Here is a 19686-nt window from a genome sequence, read left to right on the forward strand (position 1 = left end):
AATAAATACAGCCACCATTAGTACCTCCAATATTACCGGTACAAACCACATAGAATATTACATAGTACATAATAATATCTAGTTGCAATAACAGTTACTAACTTTAGGTCATTTCTCATACCTGAATAAGCTTATTTAGCCCATGGACTTATACCATCTCACGAGAGCAAGTTATGATTAAAGTCGAAGTGAAACCACCACAACCATTGCCATGGTAACGAGGTGAACTTCATCCTCATGAAAATGCACCTTACCTTTTTGGCCCACCGAAAATAAAAAAATCACCCCAATCAAGTAACAAAAAATTCTTTTACCTTACCTTTTCAAATTTTTAACCATCTGCCACTATGCATCTCTTGAAAACCCTATCAGCGCCATTGTTGTCCCACCAGCCTCCCATTGGATTTGCAACAAGAGCAGTCATCTTTTTTATGTAAAATAAACATCCATCCATTTTGTATGTAAAATAAAATATAATAATGGATTTGCAACAAAAACAACCATTCCTTTTGTATGTAAAATGAGCATCACATGCAAATAAAACCTCCAATAAATACCTTATCGAAAATTTGCACCGGTTAAAGTTAACCCTCTTCTGAATAATGATCATGATGAGAAGAAAGTCGGCGAGTGCAAGAGAAATGTAAAGGAAGTTAAAGAAGACTTTGAGCTCGTTAGGCTGACGAACCCCCGGCTTCATATACCGAATTGTTCAGAGGAAAACGACGGAGATTGTGGCAGAAAGCCAACCAATGAGGAGAATCAAAGCCTTGGTGTCATCATAGCAAATCGCAGAGTATAATAGAGTTGTGATCGCTCTGCTGAGTCCAACGTAGCTTTTCAAGATCCCCAAAACGATGTCATGGCTTTCTGAAAAGTTCTTGACGCACGTGACAAGAGAGTCGGTGTTCGCGAATGACTGAGAGTTAGCGCTGATGCAAATGTATAAGTACATTTGCCAGACCGTTAGTCTCACAACTCTTTTGGTGATAGAGAACCAAATCATGAGGTAGCGGAACAGGTTGAGGATTGCGCCGATGGCTAGAACCACCCAGGGTGAGGTTAGCTCGTTGATGAGGCCAGAGAGGATGCCAACGTTGCTGCCAAAGTCCTTGAAGAAGTTGAGGAGATTGAGGGTGGTTTGGTCGTATCCGATGGTGCTTTTGATTTCGCTGGAGTAGAGGCCGAACATGTTGGTGGCTCCGGCGGCTACCATGATTAAGAAGGAGGCGAACATCAGGAACCAGCGGCCGGTGATGACTTGGAGGCTGAGGCTCCTCATGTCTGTCCATCCTTGAACTGTGGCCATGTGCGGCGATGTGCACGGGCTACGGTTGAACGACGTTAGGGAGAACGGTGGCGTTATGATGTGTCAGAACGGCTGTCTCCCGTACTGACGCGAGTTTTGAGCATGGTCCAGAAATTGGGAGATTATGGGAAAATTGGAAGTAACGGTACGCAGTATGAATATCCTACTTTTTCAAATTTTAAAATTAGAAGTTAAATAATTAATTAAGAATCTGATTCTTAATTTTTAATTTGTATTATTTTTTAATTTATTATTCACATTATTTACAATCATCATTGTTTTTCTATATTTTTTTATCAGAATTTATATACATAAATTAATACAATTTGTATATATATTTTTCATAATTTAAAAATAAACTTATAAAATTTATTTATTAAAAATAATTTAATATTTATATTAATTAAATAATGATCAAAATTATAAAAAACTGTTGGGGCTCTAGAATTTTTGAATGGAAAGAAAGATGTACTCTCTAAAAGTTAAAATCAGCCTTTGTGTATTTAATCTATTAAAAGAAAAAGTAAAATTAGAATAAGAAAGTGGTATCAACAAAACTAAAGTATGCTAGAAATTGGTATCAAACAGAATTCTTCTTCAAAGTTCCGAAATTAGATTAATAGTGCTTTCTTTGTTATTGGTGACAAAGGAAAATCTGCATCTGCATTATTGGATCTATGATGATTATATTTGATCTTGTTGGACCATAGCCAAATCTTTGAAACTGAGAAGCTCTCACCTCTTGTTCTACCACATACTCATATGAACCCATTGAGTAGCATCTTCTCCCATCCAACCCAATACTACTACTACTACTCTCTTCTCTCTCAATCAATTCACCGTTCCTCAGTTTCCCAAGTCTCACACAAAACACCCTTTTCCTCCCACCACCACCTTCGTCTCCCTCTTCACTCCCTTCACCACCATTCTTATTCTCTTCCTCAACAACACGAACTGGATTCTGATTCTGATTCACGATAGAGCTAGAGAGATTTGCTCTACAGAGAGGACATGTAGAGTTTGAGAGAAGCCATGTGTCGAGGCAGTTCATGTGAAATGCATGGCTGCAAATTGGAACCAACCTCAGCTTCTCGTTCGCAGAGAATTCGCAGAGGCACACTGCACAATCAAATGGTTCTTTTAGCCCCAACAATTCTTGGTAGTAGAACACTGGGAGAGCATCAATGGTGGATTGTTCTAGTCCCGAATCGTGCATTCGGAAGAGATGGTGAAGCTGTCTCTGAATCGCGCGGGAGCGCCTCGATGATTCTTGGAACCTGTTAGACGACGACGACGAGGATGATGATAGGATTTTGATGAAGAACCATAGAATCAAATGGACAAGGCCATAAGCGAAGAAGATAACTGCTAAGACTATTATAACTAACAGAATGAGTGGACTTATTCTGCTAATTACAGATGATGATGGCGGCATGTTATTAGCATCATACGAATGAGATTGGAATGGAGATGGTGATGAGTACTTATTATTCAAATAGCTGATACCACGCATGTTGGAAGATTCGTATGTATATGAATGTTAAACTGATGATGATGTTGTTGAACGGAACAAAGATTTTTGTGTTGTAGCATGGAATAAATCTTCTTAAAAGAGAAATCAATGAGACTGATCCGTCACTCATATATGTATATGAAGAGAAAAGAAGTGCCTCTTTATACACATTTTGTGGAAGGAAATTAAAGAAAATTTATTTCCTGTTTCCTTTAATTTTTTTTCCCCTTTTGAGTGCCTAAAAGAGGACGGTTGGGAACATACATGCAAAGTTGTTATTAATCATACTTCATTACTTCCACATAAAAAACTAATCATTAACTAAATACAGAGATAAATATTTAGTATTTATAAAACAAATTAATAATATTATAAAAAAATTGATTATTCTATTTATGAACTTTTATTATTATAGTATTAATTAATACTAGAAAAATATGAAAAATAACAGTAAATATTAATGCGCTTTGGAAAAAAATAAATGTAACGTTCTTTGAAAATTAACTTACTACTAAGGATAAAAAATAATAAATAAAAAAATAAATATTTTAAATTTTAAATTCTAAATTTTAAAATTTAAATCCTAAATATAATTAATGAAGAGCTAAAATTTGTTTATCTAATAAAGAATGCAAGCAACACTTCTTATTTAGTAAAAAATATTTAAGGATGAGACAAAAATAAAATGTAGGGTTATATTAGGTAACCAATAATTTTTTTAAACAACTTAAACAACTATCAATCAAATAAAAACACACTACACTAATAAATTACCAGCTAAATTTTAATATTTGAATAACCATCTACACACCTAATAAAATGAACATTCGATATGTTTATTATTCATATTGTTTAATATTTTTATTGGCTACCTATACTTCTTTTAAAATATATAGATATAGATATAGTTGCTAATTTTCTAATTAATTTTTTTTGTTTATAAAATATTTTTTACTTTGTATTTTACTTTTCTTTCAAACACTTAGTTAAGAGTCTTAACTGAATGCGTCTTAAGTTAAGATGCATTTATCTGTGATCGAATATATTACGAGATTTATTTCATGAGTGTTATTAAATGTATTTAAATGTGTATTAAATGTATTTTTTATTATAAAATAAAAATCTAAAAACAAAGTAAACTAACATTATTTTTTAAAATTCATTTTTTGTTTGTTTGAGTTTTTATAAAGTTCCTCCAAACCTTAAACGAATATTTTGTTATAACTAAAAAATTGGACGAACTTCATAAAAGCTAAAAAAAATAATTCTAAAAAATAATATTAGTTTAATTTATTTTTAAAAATAAATATTTTTTATTTTATAGCAAAAAAATTCTGTATTATATATATATATATATATATATATATATATATATATATATATATATATATATATATATATATATATATATATTCCTTTCTTTTTCGCACAATAAGCCTATCAAAAGAATGTTTGACTTGTTTGATATTAAGACTTTAACAATTAGAAGTGGCTACATGTAGGACACTGTGTAGGTTTGATTACTACATTAACTTTAATTGGAGCACAAACACTTTCTCCAAGGATGCTCACTCTTATATCATTATTAGTTATATGTGTCACAAGGAAAAACAGAGAAGGAAAATCAAAGAGAGAAAAAGAAGTCAAATGATTAAACATTTGACCTCTATACAACCAATTTGATAGTCACAACATAAAGAATCAACTTACTGTACTACATAACTCTAAAGCTGTCTGTTTTGTTGAGTGGTTTCTTCTTTTTCACCAAATGTAGATCACAAACAAAATCATTGCTCATAATAATTACAACCCAATAACATGCTCACGCCATTTCACGTCAATTATGCCTTGATAGCAGCACATTTACTATTTATGTTTGATGAATGGTTGAGAGTAGAGACAAAATGGGAAAAAAAAGGGGAAACTATTTTCATTCCCGGATCTGTTGTAACGCTTACACGCATTTTGTTGAAATACAGATATTTTGTTGAATTACCGTATTCACGTATTGGATATATTTTATGTCCAATTATGTCTTAAATAAAAATAGAAAATTTTTTTTCAATACACTTAGACATATCTAAATTCCATTATGTGTGAGCGTGTCCAATTTTATTTTTAACATATATTCTTAAAATAAATTTAAAAATAATATATATTATTATTTATTAAAAAAACAAATATTTTAAATATTTTATATAATTAAAATAAGACATTAAAGAATTAAAAAGAATTGTATGTTTTAATATCAAGAAAAATATAAAAGTATTACTACGATTTATCTAAAAAATATTTTATATTCCCCGTGTCATATAAAATTTTAAAAATTCACGTGTCGACATGTCTCGTATCGTACCGTATCCTGTATTTGTATCAGTATCCGTACATCATAGCAATTATGTATCTTATTCATAAATATCAAAATTTTCTTCTTGCATATAATATGTTGAAGTCTCTTAAAAAAATGGTAATTTAATAAAATAAACAAATTATATTCCGAATCTAGCAATGTAATAACTAATAATATGTCCCTAAAACTAAGGGGAGCATTAATATAAAACTTTCAGATGAGAATATCACGAGCTTCGGGAAAAAAAAATTCAATATTTAGTAGCGATGAATTTCTAGAAAATTTTCGGATTATCTAAATTTTAGCGATAGAAAAATTTTATCTGTCAATTTTCGAGTAAATAATAATTTCTAATCATAAAAGATTAAAACGCTGATAATACTGTCTGTAAAAGAAAGAAATAGACTTAATAATCATAAAAGATTACCTCTATCTGACAATTTTAACCAAACGTTAATTTTTTTGTGATGCCGTTTGTTTAGCTTTTTACGTGGCAATTATTCTTTTAGCTTGGCTTAATGCACATCCCAGCTTGGCATTATTTCTTGATGTTACCACAATGGCCTTAGGTATTTCTTCTTCATAAGTTTGTGTTTTCTTCCCCATTTGAAATTCTATTTATCAAAGTATCAGAAAACCTTTTCGAAGTAGTTGGAAGAATGTCTAGGCATCAAACCACAAACTTGGTTACATCTAATGCGAGATGCAGCAGTTTTAAAACTGCTGGTTCAAAGAGGAAAAGGGCTAAGAATCTGGATGAGAGTGAGAGATGTTACTATGGGTTGAAAATGGTATTGATAGAGTCTAGTATTGTGCAAATTATTACTAAATTACGAAACAAAATACCCTAAACTAAACAACGAACACAACAATTGAAAAAATGAGGAGTATGTACAAGACTGCATCAACTGGAACAGAGACACCGACAATAACGCCGGAAAGGCGAGAACGACTACTTGAAGGTAGCACAGTTCGAATTCCCAGGTGACAACAACAGCGACTGGGACGACGATGTGAAGGTTTTGGAGACCCGACGAAGACAACCGCTACAACGGTACACCAGCCACACTCACAAATGATAAACGCCAGCGAAGAATGATGAAGTCTGTTGGGTTAGAAGGGAATGAAAATTGCCATTGTTGAAGAACTTTCTTCTCTTTGAAAGAACAAAACCCCAAAAGCTTGTTATTTCAAGTTTCAACCAAAAAAGTTAGTGGATGCAAAAGGATTAGTAAATTACTATTAATTAATTATTTAAATTTTCAATTAAAATAAAGTATTGACATATTGGATCAGTAACAACCATAGTTATCAGAACCGAACCGGTAATCAATTCGATCATATGATCAAGTTACCAAGTCACTAGTTTAATTGGTGGGCCACTAATTTATCCGATTAATCCGGTCATAACTAACAAAATAAAATTATATAAATAAAATTAAAATAATGTCTTAAAATTTAAAATATAAACCTTTACAAACATTAATAATTCAATATCAATTTTTAAACATAACTAATGATCTAAAGAAAGATTTGGACAAGAACAATTTATCTGGGGATGTGCCTGGGATATTTCCAAATGCTCCTCATTGAAATCTTTGTTAGTGGATCACAACCATCTTTCAGGGAACATATAAGAGGTATTGACAAATCTATCAAACCTAACAATGCTGGATCTCTTTGCTAATAACTTCAGTGAGAAAATTCCTAGTAATCTCTCTATGATCCATGGCTTGGTCTATTTTAACGTTTCTGGGAACAACCTTGACGGTGAGATACCTCCAGCATTGGGCTCTAGATTCAATAATGCCTCTTCATTTGCAGGTAATGAGAAATTATGAGGGAAGCCGTTGGATAGAAAGTGTGAGGATATGAACAAAAAGAAACACAGCAACACAGTAACAACTATGATAATTAACAACCACCAAAGTTCACTAATGATAATCAACAACAAATTTAACTATTCAACCAAAGTTCATTAAAATTTTCTCAAGTTCAACAACTCCTCCAATAAATCAAATACAACAGCAACAACTACCATATTCAACAATTCTAACTAAAATTTACATCAAACCAGAGAAAGAACAGAAAGAATAACAACAACAACTCTAAAAAACCAACATTCAACAAACAAAAAGAACAACAACAACTCTATAATTTGCTCAGGTTCACTGGAATTAACATCATACCATATAATGAACAGCAACAACAACTCTAAAAACCAACATTCAACAAACAGAAAGAACAGCAATAACTCTAAAATTTTCTCAAGTTCATTGAAATTAACATCGAACCAGAGAAAGAACAGCAATAACAACTCTAAAACTAAATAAAATAGCAACAATAACATTCAACAACCACCAGATTCACTGAAATCAACATTGAACTAGAGAAAGAACAGGGTTAAAAGTTGAAGCTCACCTGGTTGAGAAGACGACCACCAGCACCACTCGAGGGAGCAGATGCTGCTTCATTGGTTCTAACGAAGTGGACGTAGGGCCACGGTGAGAGATCCAGAGACTAAGAGTGACGAACTGACAACTAACGAGGTGAGGGGAGAGACGAGAGAGTGACGAGTGAGGGTGAGGGGTTGCCGACGTTGAGCTCGAGGCTGGGGGTTGGTTCCACTCAGAATCAGAATCCAGAAGTCTCAGATTAGTGGCTAGGGTTCATTCAAAGAGGGCTGGGGTTGGTTTGAAATGACGTCGTTTCAGGAAGAAAAAAAATTAAAAAATTAATAAACACGACCCAGACCGGGTTTGATTAACCGGACGGGTCACCAGGTTTGCATAAAACCCGTCAGGTCAAACCGGATTTCACTGGATCTGTTGCATAAGCGATTCGACGAGTGATTTGGCCCGGCCAGGTGATCAAATGACCGAATTTTCAGTCGAACCGGTCGGATCGAGTCGAATTTGATAACAATGATAACAGCTACGTAGAATCAGAACTAATGACGTCTCTCACCAAATTAATGTTTAGTTAGGAATGTCAAACAAATATAATCTTTTTTAGTTACAAAATTTATTTAAATGAATCATAATAATCAATATTGTCAGCACTTGGATACATCATAATTAGAAATGGTTATTTATTCGTCAATTATTATGAATATTTAAGGAAAATTTGTTTCCAATTTTTCCGTAGGAATATCAGCTAAATCTATCATTTAAGTATTGACAAAAAATTGATCGCTAAAATTAGTATTCCAAAAAGTTCTTTAGTGATGATGTGCAAATTCTGTCATCGTGCGGGTCCTTTTCTCTAAATTTTCTTTTTATTCTATTATTCTTGTATTTCAAATTCTGATATGCCAAACATGCATGCCTTAGAGCCAAATGCAAAATGTACTACAAGAAAATAAGCTTTCTATCACGCTTTTAAAGCGTGCCAAAAAGTAATAAAAAGCATAACGATAGCTTTTCGTCACGCTTTTTGAGCTATCGGTACGCTTTTGAAAGGGTCACATCTGCCAGCGTGCCGGTTGCTCTATCGCCACGCTTTTGTGGATCTATCGGCACGCTTTCTTTTTTGCCATGCTTATATCTCTCGCCACGCTTAAAAGCGTGGCCATAGGTATTAACCTATACCTACACTTTAAAAACGTGCCAAAAAGTGGACATATCGCCACGCTTTTAAAACGTGCCCATTAGTTTGGCTTTGGCTACCCTTAAAAAACGTGCCGATATGTGAATATATGGCTACGCTTTTAAAGCGTGCCGATAAAAAAGGTTATTGTTACACTTAATAAGCGTGCCAATAGGGGTTTTTTCGGTTATTTCCATGTTTTTTAAGCGTGCTTGTTGACTCAACTATACAATATGGCCACCCTTTTTAAGCGTGGCTATAAGTTTATTCAATAACCTATTGTTCTTTTCTAATTTTCCTGATAAAACCTTGCAAATTATATATAATTTTAAATCACAGTGTATGTGTGCCTTTATATTTGTACTTTTATTATTGAGACAAAATATAAAATAAGAAAGAAGAAATTGCATATACCAATAGAAAGAGAATACTTTTGATGCACACCAATATTCTATAGACACTATTCCACAAATAAGTTCAGTTCCTTAATCCAATGTGAGCTTTCTAATACACTATTTTCTTGAATAAGCAGACAAGCAGTGGCCTATTATGCATATAACCCCAAGACTGAATAAGCAGACAAGCAGTGGCTTATTATGCATATAACCCCAAGACTGAATTTATCTAATCCTATATACTTCAACCCATCAATTTAACATTCCAGATGCATTTTGTGATCCATTTTGTGAGCTAATCCTATATTCCTTTGAGCACCTTCTAGGGGCAAAGAAACCATTGTCATAGCACCAAGAGCAGCTACCACTCTTGGTTCATCGAATGTTATCCAGTTCTTCACTCTGTCCTAAATGTCTTAGAAACGGAATTCTGCATAGTCTGCAAATTCATTCCTGTGCCAAATTTTATGCATTCGTAAGTAACAAGTACCATCAAAATTGTTGCTTAAGAAAACAAGGGTGGTACTTACACTACATGGCGGTTCAACCCAAGATCTTGTGGATGGTGATAGTGGTAGAGATTTACATAAAGAGTAATGCCTACTCAGCAGAAAAATAAAATAAGAAAACATTATGTCTCAACCTGAATTATACAAAACAATTATGATTGACATTCATGAACAAAAATAAATTGGAACAAATATTTTAAAAATCGGCTACTGATTTGGTACACTTCAAAAAAACAGCAAGCAGTAACCAATTCAGAAAAATCATATAAAATTCATCTTTGGTTGGATTCACCTAAATTTTTGTGTGGTTGAACTAGACTTACCCATCTTTTACCCAATTCAAGTTCCAGAGCATTTTTACTTCTCTAGAAAAAGTTATGTCTCTCGAAATATGGTTTTGTTTTAAGAAAAGGGTGCTGTCACAACAGTGAATAGCACTGCTTCCAGAAGGCACAACTTTCTCTACAAAACTTGTTTCAAATCAGAGGTTCAAGTAATTAATAGGACAAATTAGAAAAAATACAAGGGTCAACTCATTTAATTACCTACTTGTTCAATGCCAAAGAGACTGCATGTTGCAGTTCAAAGACTTTGCATTCTCACGTGTAGCAAAAGCAACAACTTGAATGTAGAAATTCTCTCTTTGCTCTTTCAGGATTTAGAAAAGTTCAATAAGGCAGTATTCCATGTATGTAACTAAAGATATGGGAAATTTATGGCAAGCAAGAGTAGACCATACCTCTTCTTTCATCGACTTTGTCATAAATGGAAAGTTCAGATTTAGATCCAACTTGTGGTTAGACTTAGAAACCAAAGTTACACTAGTTGAATAGAAGGACAATTAGATCATATCTAAGAGCATTATAAAAGCAAACAATTCAGTTATGCTATGTTGAATAATGTATCAATAATTTTATCATGAGAATAATTTAAAAAAGAAAAAAAAAACTTACCATAACTACCCTTATATGATTGATTTTATATGCTATATTGCTTTTTGCAGCACATAAGCATTGGAATAGTTAACTGCATTTTGACATATCAACTTGAAAGGAAAGGATTAGAGAGTACCAATACAATATTGTAATTGAAGTTGCAGCTTGGTAAATTATTCAGTTTAGTTCAGCTCGAATACCTATCAGCAGCATCATTGATTTTTTTTGCAAGGATAGCACCCTTCCTAGGCTTTTCAGTCTGTTCAATACAAAATAGTACAACATTAACTCAGATTCCAAATTCAAAAAGGATTAAAAAAAGCATTTAAATCTTGAAAGGATTAAAACTGTAACTAGTTTTTTACTGGTGCCTATCATTTTAGCTGTCTCTTGCTTCTTGGAGGTGGTGGTTGTCAATCTTTTTTGCAATGTTGGTTTGGGAGTGCAAGCATCTTTTGCTACTTCAGCAGACCCATCTCCAGATGGTGAAATCCCTAAGCATGAGCTCTTTCCTTTGCAAACATCTTCACTTCTTTCCGTATCAACAGGAACCTGATATCCATTGATCATAATTGTTATATGAGAACTTAAGTCAATAATGAGGGAACAAATTTTTTCAAAAGGCATGCTCAGATTGCAGCAATAATTACCACATGAGAAGTAGTTGTGTTGTTTTCTTCTTTGACTTCACTGCAAGGTGCATCATCTTCCTTTATTTCAGTAGTCATGCTCTGTGGCTGTTTAATTGTTTCCTGAAAATTCTCCTCAACATTTTTGGATGTCTAGTAAAACAGTATATGATCAGTGATGATAATTCAATCAAATTTTAAGCACAACATTATATCATCAATGTAGAAGTAAGAGTACCGTGTCTATTTTTTCAGCTTCACTAAAATCACAGAAGGTATCCACAGTGATAGATCTACCAACCTTGATTTTTGGAATGAATGCTGCAATAATTTGAAGACCAAGTAAAAATCAATCACGTAAAAATTTCATACAATAAACACCAATTAGAAAACAAACTAAACAATAGTTTGAACTTTTTATCCTGATAGCCATCCATTTAACCTTTCTATAGAGAGAACAATATGTAACGTTTAAAGAGGATAACCCTCCGCAACCTAAAAGGTGTTGGTGCAAAAAGAATTGAAATTCCTATTAGGCAAATTATGCAATATTTACTTGAAGAATTTGCAGGATAGCAGCCATAGGAGAAACCACTGATAAGATATCAGCAAGGATTTTCACTAAGATGCAAGACAAACGAGACAATTTGACACAAAAAAGTGAATATCCGGATCACTAGTATCAATCATAAAGGAAATCTAACTTCTCTTTTTCATTTCAACAAATCACTCCATCCAAAAGAAAACAATCAATCAGTGATTACCACAATTTCTTGGCAAAATGACCAAAATAAAATCATCAAATATATTTCCAGAAACCTACGCAATAAACCCTAAATATATCCGAGCCCATTGAAAACACACAATTTTTCAACATAACATTCACGCAAACAAGCCCTGCTACGATCCTATGTGTATTACCTTAAACCCTAAAATCCCAATTCTTCGCCCAACGGCGAATTAAAGAAACGAAACTTACGTGAAGATGCGTAGGAGAGTGCAGTATCGAACCATAGCTGAGCCCTGCGCTCGTCCTTAGCTTCTCGGTTTTCCCATTGATGAAATCAAAGAACCTCGGCACCGAGAACTCATAGGTCTCATCGATCATGGTCATGGTGGAGGTGCTGCCACCACAGAGTCTAAATAAAGAAACGAAAGAAACCTCAAGGGTTGAGCGTCGAGTTAGGGATAGGCAACGCCGATTGAGGGAGGACACACCAACGGAGTAGCGCCGATGGAAAGTTGCGAGAGAGGGTGCGAGGTTGCGAATTTGAGGAGGAGGCTTGCGTTGAGGGTGCGAGGGTTCTCATAGCGCAATGATGAAGATGAAGGGCTGGAAGAGAGTGCAGCGGGGTGGCGAGGGTCTTCATCGGTAGTGAAGGGTCTGCAGCTGGGTGGAGAGGGCTGGGTAGGGTGTGTTTGATGGCTGGGTGATGAACTGATGATGAAGGTTATCACTTAGAGGATTTAAGGTTAAAGTGTTTAACTTGGGAAAAAAATAAAGGCTTTGGAAAAAAAATAGGGGAACTCTTTCTGGTACGCTTTTTTAGGGTAACCAATTAATTAGAGGATATCGCCACTCTTTTAAAATGTGACCATATAAAAACAAAGTAGTCACGCTTTAAAAGCGTGCCTGTTTTCTTCTACGGCTACGCTTTTGAAGCGTGGCAGAAAAAAGTGTTGCTAAATCAGTAATCAATCGGCACCCTCACAAAAACATGCCTGTTTCTCTCTATGGCCACGCTTTTGAAGTGTGGCAAAAAAATGTGGCCAAATCACTGATCATTCGGCACCCTCACAAAAGCATGGTCATTGACCACTTTTGGCCACGCTTTTAAAGTATGGCAAAAAAAAAAAAGTATACCGATAGACCTTTTTCTTGTAGTGATGATTGGTAACGTTGTTAGTTAATCATAGTGGTTCTAGAGTGGTGATTAGGTTCACGAGCCTCCATTGAAGTCAAATTGTATGTTCACAACTTCACATGTTTGAAAATGTTGGGTGTTCATGGATCAAATCTAATTTGCATATCCGTAATATTTATTCGAATTTGATATAAAAATTGCAGATATAGATCCGATCTACAAAACTGTCAAATCAGATCGGATCAGATCCACACATTAATAGAATTGAATTACGAATTTTATGTAAAATAAATAAATAAATAAATAAGTAAATATTCTTTTTATATTTTATTTCATTTAATAATTATCATATATATTGTATTATTTTATTTTTATTATTTTAAAAAATATGTTTAATATATATATTATTTTAAGAGTAAACATGTTTTTTGGTGACTTAAGAGTAAAAATGTTTAAAAGAATAAAAAAATATGACTGATATTTTTTAATAAAAATAAATTTTTAAATATATTTTAATGTTTTGTAAATATATCTGATATTCGATCCGATCTAATTTGTAAATATATAGATTGGATTTGATCCACGTCCACCCTGTAAAAATGGTGACACTATAAAAAAACAACGGCGGAGTTACATAGTGAAAAAGGAGAGCAACGACCTCCTAATTTTAATTTTTTACATATAAATTATATATAAATTTTAATTTAATTCTTTTTAAAATTTTATTGTATAAATATTTTTTGTATTCTTCTAATATTTCATATAACTCAGTCCCTATTAGAGAACATGATAAAGAGACAAAAGCTAATGGTAGGGTCACATGCTCACACATTTCTTGCACCCATGGCAACTAAATAAAACGTATGATTTTGTCTGTCTAAAATGGTCGATCTTCACTCTGCCAGCACAAAGTCAGAAATATGGACTGCTACATCAGCGCATTCAGTTGCTTGTTGCTTAACAAAACAATAATGTGCTAATAACAAAGTTTTCATATACATTTATAGGTCTTCGAAAACAATAAAGTATCGAATTTTTAGGGAGGAAACAAAAAAAAGTTAAAATTTATCTTATTTAGTATTTTTTAGTTGTTATAATATTTAATAAATAATAAATAAAATAAGTTCTGATTATGTTTTGTTAATATTTTTTGTTATTAAATATTTTTATTTTTTTAAGAAAATATTATGATAGACTAAGTCTAAAAAAATTAAATAAGTTTCTAAAAAGTTGTAACAATAAATTTTATTTTATTTTATTTTTACCAAACATAGAGAAACTCAAATTCAAGATCTTTTAAAAAAATATAAAGAGACTATACTATTTGAGATATAATTCATTGGCAATTGTAACGGTAAATTTAATTTATAAGTCTTTGACAAAAAAAATGTATTGTGTTCAATATTTCAAAAAATTATTTGGTACTTATTTTTTTTAAAGAAAGAAAACCTCTAAATCCAACATAAAATTTTCTCATAAACTTATTTGATATTTTTTTCTTAAAGACTTATAAATCCATCTTAAAATCTCTCAATAATCTACTTGTCTTATTATTGTAAGTTTAACCAAGATAATTATAATTTTTCAGAATTGTATCTACTAAAATAATTTGGTCACATTAGGCCAGCAATTTCGTTCCAATTATATAGATTTTACTATTGGATCAAGCGCTTATCATTAAACTAAAAGATATACAGCGGTTAGTAAGTATATAATTTTGTTTTTTTCATAATTTTCTAAAGTTCGTTTAGCAAACTAGGCAAATTTTGTTTTTGATATTGAAGTAGCAACAGTGTTTTTTTAAAATGTGGGTTGATAGGATGTTATTTTTAAATGTGAAACCGTTTAATTAGATAAACAAAAATTAGACCGTCTGATTTATAAGAAGTACAGAAATTAGACCGTCTGATTTGTGAGGATATAGAATCGGACCGAAGAATTTGTGAAATCGGACCAAGGGATTTGTGAGAGTACAGAAATCGGACCGAAAGATTTTTGTTAAAAAAATTTGAAATATAGAAATCGGACCCTTCGATTTGTGTATTTTCCACACTTTTGAAAAACACCAAAAATTACAATGTTAAGGTATATCACTACTTTTACTTTCATATAAAAAAAAACCCAAACTAGGTTGTATTCATTGCAAATACTATGAATTAAAGTGTTATGGCTATTAAATTCTAAAAGTGATACTAATGAAATTAAACAAATAAAATAAATCATGAGTAAAAACTAAAAATGCTATCTATACATAATAAATTAGTCATCAAATTAACTATTATATATTTGTGTATAAATATATATATTATTTAATTTATTTTAATATGTATTTTATATTCAACCTATATTATTTTATATTGATAGCTAATTTGACAATTGATTTCGATAAACATCTAACATAATTATTGATTAAAAAATACATCTTTCATAATTCACATTAGACTATGTCACCTTTAACTATATATAGTCACCTTTAACTATATATTTTATAGAGAATGAATATTATCGTTCTTATTTTGACAATATCACTCTTTGTTTTTTTTTTTTTTCTCAAATTCATGAAAATATACCATACAAAAAAATTATATTTAAAGTGATATTATCGAAAATAGAAGGAGAACTATAACTTCTTTATTTTGTAACATATTAGAAACCAACAAAGTTTGAAGACTCCAAATGAAAGTAGAAGTTAATAGAGAATATATATATGGAAGAGAAATTAACAAAGACACAGAAAAATCCACTCAAGTAGCTCCTTAACAAGAATAATGTTGTCTTAAAAAGATAGTAGATCTAAGAATGATATATTTAGAGAAACAGACAAAATATTGCTAATGCTAATAAGATATGTCTATTTCGAATAACATAACTCTCTGCTACCTTGTGTGGAATTAGCATATTCCTATGTTAAAGATCTTTCTTCCTCCTCTTTCAATGCAACTATGGCCAATGCAACTTCACTCATGCTTGGTCTATCAGCAGGAGAAGGATTGATGCATTTCAATGCAACCTGCAACAAGTTCATCATCCTCTCTCCACTCGCACCTTCTGACACCAAGTTCTTATCAAACACTTCAACACTCCACTCCTCTCTAACCACAGAATTAACCCACTTAACGAAATCAAAAACCCCTTGATTCTGAACCACTTTCCCTGTGAGAAGCTCCAAGAGTATCACCCCAAAGGCGTATACATCAACTTTGAAGGTGCTATATGCATGTGCAGCAGTTAGAACCCTGTTCCTCACACTCTTGCTGTGAGAGAGTGATCTCAGAGCTTGGTGTTCAATTACCATTAGCCCATATTCGCTTATTAATGGTTCCATGTTGTTGTTGAATAAAATGTTGCTTGATTTTAAGTTTCCGTGTGCTATTCCACTTTCTCGTAGCTCTTCATGCATATAAGCTAAAGTTTCTGCTATTTTTGCAGCAATGTTTAGTCTGCTTCCCCACTCAAAGGGTTTTCCATTTTGTGATCCTGATAAAATAATCATTTATCATTATTGCATCAAAGAAAAATAATGAACTTATCATTTATCAATAGAGTTTATAATTGAAGTATGAACAAGTCTTGTTAGTATAATAAAATAGAAAAAATATTAGAAGATTATTAAAATTTATTATTTTTTATTAACAGTTAATTATTAATGTTTAAAAATATGAGTTAAAATATATTGTTGAATTATTAAACTAAAAAAATTTAAATATTATTCATATATTAAATTTGAGACAGAACGAACACCTTTTATAAAGAGCAATGTAACGTTAAATAAGAAAGTAAAAGATGCCATGTGGATGAATAGAGGTTCATACAACAAAATATTATCTGATGTCTTGATTAAAAATCAAATAAGAGATCTACAACTATAATTCAACTAAAGAATCACCTATTTCAAAATTATCTTTTTATTTTTTTCTTCTTAATATTGTAACCTCACTTTTTATCATTGGTCACCCATTACTAGCCGCTGTTAATCGTCTACTGTCATAAACAGACCATCGAATAACAAATTGCTATCACTTTTTATGCTTAAATTCTAAATTTTAAATTCTAAAAACCATTCAAAAAGATTTAAAGTAATTTACAATAACAGAAAAAAATAGCTATGGACTAATTAAAAATTGGTTTCTTATACTTATTTCACAATATTAACGAGAGGTGATCATAAAAAAATGTGATTATTCTTTATTCAGGTATAATAATTGATTTTGGCATACAAGACTATTCATGATTCTTCCATTAAAATTGGAGACACTTGTAATTAACAAAAAAATGCAATAATATTTTACAGAAATAATACAGATATATAATCAAGAAAAACAACTTACCAACTTTATAGAGCATGTTGAAGAGACTCCCATTGTCCATGTACTCATATGCAAGAAGCTTCTCTTGGCGGGAACAATAGTAAGCAAGAGGTGGCAACACAAATGGATGGTTGACTTGGCTAACTTTCCCAATTCTCCTCTGAAAATCACTTTCGGAGATTCCCCAATCCTTGATTCTCTTCACAGCCAAGAACACACCGTTGTCCAGCATCACCTTGTAGAGGCTCCCATGCATCCCTCTCCCAATCAACTCAGCTGGTGCTCTCAGCAAGTCCTCAAATCTCAGCGCCTTTGATACCCTGCTTGACAGAACTACCAGCGTTGATGTGCTCAATGTTATTCCACTCTCAAGTGACGCTATCGATGGCTCTGATCTCATCTCAACGCTGCCACGGCCGCCGCCACGACCACTACCCTTGCTCTCAGAAGAATCCTCCCTGCTCTTTTCACCATTATTGCCCCCTGTATGTTACAAATTAAATCCTTAATTCTTTATATATAATTTAATTTATTTTTAATGTATATTCTATGTAAAAAGTTGATTTATTAGTAGATAAATTTGTGTGTACAGATAAGATAATTGTAAAGAGATAGATGAAAGAAGGCAGAAGCGTACCTGCAGGATCCTTTCGAGTTAATCGATGCCTTGGGCATTCCTTCTTGTTGAGAGCCTTGGATGCTTCCACTTTGTTCATGGATTTCCTCACTAGCTTGTACACAAAGAATGCCACCACGGTGATGCCAAGAATGATGTAGCCAGAGTAAATCGCCACGCCGTCAGTGATGAATAATCTTTTTTCTTTCCTTGGTGAGGGACTAGGTGGACATGCCGCTGGAAGCGGCGATCCACACAAGTCAGGATTTCCAGAAAAGCTTTCCACACCAAACTTGTTTCTCACGTCAGGAATCTGCCCCTTCAAGTTGTTGTTGGAGACGTTGAATCGAATGAGTTTCATGAAGTCAAAATCAGGTACCTCCCCAGTGAACTTGTTATTCTCACCTATATACAAGTATTTATGATTTAAGGTTTGAGATTGAAAATGTTAAGACAGAATCAAATGAAAAGTGCTTACCGAGAAAGGATATCAAGACTGAGGCAGGTATCTTATCGGAAATGGGACCCGTAAACTTGTTTCTGGCAACTTCAAGCCACCTCAAGCTGCATAAATGTCGAAGAGAAGTCGGAAGATCACCGGAGAAGTTGTTATCGCTGAGGAACAAACGGGTCAAATACTTACAGTTTCCGATAGCTTCGGGCACTGATCCCTGCAAGTTGTTCCTCTTGAGGCTCAGAATTTGAAGAGATTTCGCCATGCAGAGAGAGGTGGCGTCTAGGGTTCCACTCAGGTTTGAATCATCAAGAACAATGGCTTTCACACTTCCATCTGAGGAACAACTCACACCTTTCCAGTTATCTGCGCATGGATCTGTGTCAAGGTTCCATCCCCAGTACCTTCCTGCTTCTCTCTCTGAATTATTATTCCATGGTGCAAGATTGTCCATGAATCTCACCAATGCGCTCTTCACCGCTTCGTTCTCTGAATAAGCCATTGGAGACAAGAATAAAATGGTGGTAATAATGGAGAGTGCCAAGATTGGGTTCATCACAACCATTATTCTTGGGTTAGTTTCTTTGTTTTGCAGTGGTTTTTGAACCATTAGAAGAGTGATCGAAATCACATCAACAATGATGAAAACTTGTATATATAATATAATCTTTGGTAAGCACCAACAGATGGTCATGCTCTTTTGCCTTATTCAATAATCATCGTCTCAAATTTACGTATTAAGTATGAAAACATCCAAATCCAAACTCTGGATTCTTTTTTCTCTCAGTTTCGATAGTATATTATAAGTTATTTCTCCTAGCAACTTAAGCACTTAACATAGAGACATAATTGATATTTTATATTTAGTAAGAGAATAGATAGTCATAAACTATCCTTACAAATGATTTTTAACCAACCATGCTCAATGTATATAAAAAATAAATTATTTGTATAAAATATATATTAAAATATAAGATATATATTATAAATAATTAAATAATATATATATTTATATATAAATATATAATAATTAATTTAATAATTTTTTTTTATGTATACCTAACATTTTTGTTTTAATAATTATAGATCACTTAAGGCACTAATGAATAATGATAATAACATTCCAATTAAAAAACGTACAATGAAAGTATAAAATTTGGCTACTGGTTTCATGAAAGGGTTACGAGTTATAAGTGTCAATTAGTTTTTCTCTCCG

At 32.7% G+C, this 19686-nt stretch overlaps 3 protein-coding genes across 3 annotated transcripts; all 3 read right to left on the bottom strand.

Annotated features, from left to right (window-relative positions):
* Window positions 1-712: 712 nt before the first annotated feature.
* Window positions 713-1309, bottom strand: LOC112743876 (protein NUCLEAR FUSION DEFECTIVE 4-like). The gene has a single exon (XM_025793313.1). The coding sequence runs from the start codon at window positions 1307-1309 to the stop codon at window positions 713-715; it is 597 nt and encodes a 198-aa protein (XP_025649098.1).
* Window positions 1310-1943: 634 nt separating this feature from the next.
* LOC112776132 (RING-H2 finger protein ATL46) lies at window positions 1944-2822 on the bottom strand. The gene has a single exon (XM_029290007.1). The coding sequence runs from the start codon at window positions 2820-2822 to the stop codon at window positions 1944-1946; it is 879 nt and encodes a 292-aa protein (XP_029145840.1).
* A 12948-nt stretch (window positions 2823-15770) lies between these two features.
* LOC112695663 (probable inactive receptor kinase At2g26730) lies at window positions 15771-19295 on the bottom strand. Its single transcript, XM_025748103.3, has 4 exons — window positions 18495-19295; window positions 18038-18421; window positions 17422-17883; window positions 15771-16570 (listed from the first exon to the last, which is right to left on the bottom strand). The coding sequence occupies exons 1-4, from the start codon at window positions 19162-19164 to the stop codon at window positions 15996-15998; spliced, it is 2091 nt and encodes a 696-aa protein (XP_025603888.1). The 5' UTR covers window positions 19165-19295; the 3' UTR covers window positions 15771-15995.
* Between the last annotated feature and the right edge of the window lie 391 nt (window positions 19296-19686).

The sequence above is a fragment of the Arachis hypogaea genome, chromosome 1 (assembly GCF_003086295.3).
Source record: "Arachis hypogaea cultivar Tifrunner chromosome 1, arahy.Tifrunner.gnm2.J5K5, whole genome shotgun sequence".
In the NCBI taxonomy this organism is placed as follows: domain Eukaryota; kingdom Viridiplantae; phylum Streptophyta; class Magnoliopsida; order Fabales; family Fabaceae; genus Arachis; species Arachis hypogaea.

Bases quoted from the DNA above. Each gene is read 5' to 3' on its own strand.
- LOC112743876 (XM_025793313.1), bottom strand. From the start codon at position 1,309: ATGGCCACAGTTCAAGGATGGACAGACATGAGGAGCCTCAGCCTCCAA.
- LOC112776132 (XM_029290007.1), bottom strand. From the start codon at position 2,822: ATGCGTGGTATCAGCTATTTGAATAATAAGTACTCATCACCATCTCCA.
- LOC112695663 (XM_025748103.3), bottom strand. From the start codon at position 19,164: ATGACCATCTGTTGGTGCTTACCAAAGATTATATTATATATACAAGTT. The intron at 17,884-18,037 runs GTACGCTTCTGC...TGTAACATACAG, and splicing joins AACTCGAAAGGATCCTGCAG to GGGGCAATAATGGTGAAAAG. The intron at 16,571-17,421 runs GTAAGTTGTTTT...TTATTTTATCAG, and splicing joins CAACATGCTCTATAAAGTTG to GATCACAAAATGGAAAACCC.